Raw genomic sequence first — 5384 nt, forward strand, 5'->3', positions numbered from 1 at the left:
TATATTTTTTAAAATTTATTTTTGAAATTAGAAGGCTGCAAAAAAAAATTAATTTAAAATATTTTTTATACTATTAACAATAACAACAATAATAAAGGGATATAAAAGTATAATAATAATAATTTTTTAAAATATTTATTAAAAAAATAAGAGCTTGTTTGATTATAGTAATAATTACTCTTAAGATATACTTTTATAATTTTTCAAATTTATTTTTGAAATTAAAAATAATCAGAAAATATTAAAAATTAATAATTTAAAATAAAAAAATTAAATTTTTTTAAAAATATTTTTAAGTCAGGTTTCATAGTAATATTATATGTAATGTAAACTGATGCCTCTACTGCTTACCTTATCGTCGGTAAATTTGACCTAGAAACGAGCCAGATCTCTCTCGTTAGCGTCATTGGGCAACCAGGGATTTTGGGCCGTATCTCATCGATGCATTAGACAATAATCATGGACTCGCAAACAGGTTTTTCGCCATGGAGAAGCACTGGGATCTTCTTAAAAACAGGGTTGTTCTTCAGAAGCAGAGGACTTTTGTGGGTAACATCTTCTTCTATGAACTCATATGGAATGCCCTTTATTTTTAGAGCCCATATCACTCGGAAAACAAATGGTCTGGAGAACGCTCCAAGCAGCTTCACTACCTCCGCCATGACCAAGGGATTTGTATGGTGATTGTTCTTTACCTGCCATAGTCATTTATAGTGCTGATTTAATGAAAGAGTCTTGCTTGGGCAGTGGGCAGTACATATTTGCTTTTGAGGGCAGCTGGGAATGCATTTCAAACGGTATTTTTTAAAAAATTAATTTTTTATATTATTTTGATGATCTAAAGTTAAATTTATTTTTCTTAAATAAAAAAATATTATTTAACTTTAACAAACTTCCGACCATCAATAATTCTTTTGCCTTTGCTTTTGTGTGATGGGTCAGCAAATTCAGAAGAATTTAGTTAATGAAAGCGATATACCTCGAAAAGGAGTTTTTCTTCCTCCATTATTGATATATTTGCTTACATAATCATATTCATAAGCAAATATATATTTTATATTGATATTATCAGTACTGGACCAAAACCAGAGATCATCTAGAAGATGCTAAAACATAGCTCTTAAATATATATATTATTTTCCTTTTGTATGCTCAGAGTAGTTAGACGCGTGGGAGAGAAGTTTGAGTCTCTCTCCCCGATTATTTTTTCACGTCAATTCTCTGTCGAAATAAGACTTGTCTGTGGAGATTAGAAATGCAATAATTAATGCGATGCATGTCCTATCTTTTTCTATAGAAGTTTCTCAGCAATTTCTCACAGTTTGAGATTTACTTAATGTTTTTCCGGGTTAAATAAGCATTATTAATGTTAATAATGTTGACTATACAGACCATCTCCTGGACTTTGCTGTTTTGATAGACGCCATGCATGACGGTATCGATGCTAATCTTCTTTGGCACGCCTCTTGACAGCCCAGAAAGGTAAACGGAAGAACAGAAGGCTTTTTTTTTAGATTATCGTGGGTGTTTGGGTCAGTTTGCGCGTACCATGACTAATTCCATGGGCCCTGAAGTTAACAACTATGTAAGCTTCCAGTGGCCATCATATGAGCAATCAAGAATTCAAATCTATGACCATAAAAAAAGCAAACTTCTTAGTCTTAAGTTTTTACCATTTGACTACCACCTAGATGGTTACATAAGGGCATTTTAGTTGGACAGGGAGGGGTCTGCTGTGAATTGGACACACGGAATAGAATAACAGTGCTCATGAATTTGTATGTGGATTTCGTATAAACACTCAGCCAAAATTCATGTATAAACATGTATGGACCAAGAGAACGCTGGATGGATTTTTCTCCTGACCAGGGTTATCTAAGCCAGACCGTTTATGTTGTGGAGCCGATAAATTTTAATTAGGCTGCAAGCTTAGAATATCCAGTGATGTTAGATTATTCTGGTGATATCCATAAAACTTGTGATCATTGTTATTTGTTTTTCAATTTCTCCTTGTCTGTTGGAAAGACCAGTGCGTAGAGCCGGAGTAAATTCTCTGTAATCTATATGAAAGCAAGCTAAGCAGTTAAGCAGAAAGGAGACTCGCCATGGAATTGAGTTTTCCAATTTGTGCATCTTAGTTAGGATTTTCAAGGGCAATCTCAGCTTGAACAGAGGCGGCCATGGATAAGAGGGGGCATAAAAAAACCTTCGTCAAATCATGCAGCCTAACTTTGATTGTTCCTCTTCTAATTTTCCATTTATTTGGACAGCCAAGAAGAAAAGTCTGCAATAAAAAGAGAGAGAGAAAAGAAAAGTCTGCAATGAATAATATAAAGACCTCCTTTGCTGAACACAAGTCACAGTTCAGTTATCAGTGTGGTAGGTGTGAAGTTCTTCGGGTTGAGTCCAAGCCCATTCAGCCAGCGGGTTATCTGGGCGCCAAAACTGAAACCGCTGTCAATTTTTCAAGTAAAAAATATGAAAAAAATAAAATAAAAATAAATAAATGAAATATAATATTTAAGTCTTTAAAAACTCTTAATTTAATAATATTATTAAAAAATAAAATATTGACCACAAATAAAATAAAAAATAACGATTCAATAAAAAAAATACTTACCAATATTATGAAAATATATCTTCATAATATTTCAAAAACATTTCAATAATTTTATTTCTTAACAAAATAAAAATTAAATGTGAATAAGATAATTTTATAGAAAAAAATAAAAAAATACAATAAAAAAATTAATTATTGCTAACCTTTTAAATTATCATCTGGGTTAAAAAAATCATAAGGGTTAAAATCACAAAAATAAAAATATAAAAAATCTAAAATAAAAACAATAAGTGTTAACGATTGCAATAAAAATGAATTGAAAGACAACAACAAATTTTAGTTTTGAGAGTTAAATTAAAGAGACTAAAAATATTAATAAAAAAATAAAATAAAATAACCCAATACATTATAAACTTAAATTGAATAATGAAATTTAAAAAATGAAATTTTCATAAAAAAATCAAAACAAATTAAAAATTATAAAAATAAACATCAATCTTGAACATCAAGACATAAATAAAATTGAATATATAGAGTTCTTCAACTTGTTTTTTATACTAAAAAAACCTCCTGGGTATAAATCAAATAACTTATACATGCATCTAATTAAATAATTCAATAACTATTTTGTAAAGCAATGCCAAAAAAATCATCAACAATGGACAAAAATGAAATTAAGAAAACTAAGCTAAAAATAAAAATTAAGATATCTAACATTATAATAAAAGTAAATTATCTTATTATATCTAATGAATTCCTTTATCAAAATTAATTTGTAAAAGAAAAACACGTAAAATTTATAATATAAATCAACACACACATAAAATTTACCAAACAATAATTTAAAAAAAATTGCAAGGCTATACATATAAAAAATATTATAAAAAAATTATATTAAAAAATAATATATACAAAATTAAGAAAAAATCACATATAAATTATACCCATCTCTCTAAAAATTAAACACACTCAATATTATTTTAAAATTTTTTTAAAATATAAACCTAAAATTTATTTGAAAAAATATACTCAAATAGTGTATTATTTTTTAACAAACCAAAAATTCAAAAGAAAAAAAAAACAAGGCAAGCCCAGTGCATGGCCTAATAAAGCAACGATCCGCACACAAGCTTTTATTTAAAAAAAAAAGTTCAATGAGGTTAATAACACGTTGTCCATTCCAATTATATATATATATATATATATATAAGACACGGTATTTGCGAAACCTAGAATCCAACTATTATGGTAGTTAGAAAAATGAAGTCTTTTGTTTTTTCATTAGAAATCTTATTTTCAATCTATTTTGACTCGAAACATATTGAAAATACCGTTGAAACCTCATTAAAAAAAATCTATAATCTCCAAAAACTCAATAAACCACCGCAAAATCCAAAAACACCAGAAGCAAAAATTCTTCACTAGCATGAATTTGTTATTTGAGATGTTTTAACAGTAAACAAACATCTAAGCATCACTCTCTTTTTATATAAAATATTTTGACATAAAAATCAAATATTTTGATGGTTAGAATCTTTTTCATTGACAACTTTTTCCATTTAAGTTGGAATTTGATAATTTTTTCTCTTTTTCCTTCCAATAGAAAATGACTGGAAGAAAGAAAAATAAAGTTAGGTATCAAAATGTATTGTTTTGAAATTTAAAAAATTAATTATTTAATATCTAAAAAACATGAAAAAATTAAAATGAATGTTTTAACAAAACTTTTAATCTGCCCATTATATTAGGCGATATTTTCATTTTAGTTCACTATATTTCAATTCAATCTTTTTTAAAAAAAAAATTGTAATTAAAAGCTAAATATCAAAATAAAAATTACTAAAAACACGGTACTTCAATTCCAATGAATTATAAAGAAGTGTAAAATAATTCCAGCATATTAAAAGGAAAGTTTTTTTTGTTTATATATATATATATATTATGAAAGTTTTAAGCGGTTAGTTTATACATTAATTAATTCCACAAGATTTTAGAATTAACAACTAAATAAATTTTTAATAATTTTAAAATTTATAATACTCTAAGCTCATAAACTTTAAAAAATAAATTTAAAATTTAACCGATTATACTATAACCCTCAACATTAAAAAAGCTGATACTTTTAGTTTGCAGTTAATTAGTGATCAATGCAGATAGCCGATGGATTATTTGGTTAATAATTTTAAAATTTATAATACTCTAAGCTCATAAACCTAGAAAACAAATATAATATCTAACCAATTAAATTATACCTTTTAAAATTTACAATATAAATATTGATTTACTCTCTAGGGTATAAAATTTTAAATTTTAGTTTGGAGTTTTTTAAATTTATTTTACAATAAATAGTGAATATGCAGTTATATCCCTAAGGAAAACTTCAAAAGCCAGACAGGTTCATGACTAAGATGGTTTTTGTTTACGAGTATGTGGCGGTGTTTTAATTAGAATATAGTTTGTAGTTATTTAATAAAGAAAAAAATAAATTTATTATGTATGGATTTCACATAATTTTTACGGTCAAAACACAATTAATAAAAAATAAAAAATATTATTTTTCATTCATGATTTACATTAATTACACTGTTCGGTAAACAGTACAATCCACTACACTATTTACAGTGAATTGCACTGTTCATGTAAAAGTGCAATTCACATGCACTATTCATATTACACTGTTCATACAGGTTTTTTTTAAGTGTTTATTTAATTTTATTAATATTTTTTAAGTGTTAATTTTATTAATGTTTTTTAAGTGTTAATTTTATTAATATTTTTAAAAAACTAGTTTAAAGTGAATTAAATTTATTTGCACTATGGTGTT

General features: G+C 26.5%; 3 protein-coding genes across 3 annotated transcripts in view; 2 read left to right on the top strand and 1 right to left on the bottom strand.

Moving 5' to 3' along the window:
- LOC105129378 (probable glutathione S-transferase) overlaps positions 1-668 on the bottom strand; it is a 22564-nt gene extending 21896 nt beyond the window's left edge. Inside the window, exon 1 of the mRNA XM_011031403.1 lies at positions 636-668. Within this exon, the coding sequence (XP_011029705.1) occupies positions 636-662 (27 nt within the window). The 5' untranslated portion in view covers positions 663-668. The remainder of the gene's footprint in view (positions 1-635) is intronic.
- Positions 1-5384, top strand: part of LOC105129377 (glutathione transferase GST 23-like) — an 18720-nt gene that overhangs the window by 11560 nt on the left and 1776 nt on the right. The window lies entirely within an intron of this gene.
- LOC105129375 (glutathione transferase GST 23-like) overlaps positions 1-5384 on the top strand; it is a 12097-nt gene that overhangs the window by 4937 nt on the left and 1776 nt on the right. The window lies entirely within an intron of this gene.

This window comes from Populus euphratica, unplaced genomic scaffold (genome assembly GCF_000495115.2).
Source record: "Populus euphratica unplaced genomic scaffold, PopEup_1.0 scaffold18.1, whole genome shotgun sequence".
NCBI lineage: Eukaryota > Viridiplantae > Streptophyta > Magnoliopsida > Malpighiales > Salicaceae > Populus > Populus euphratica.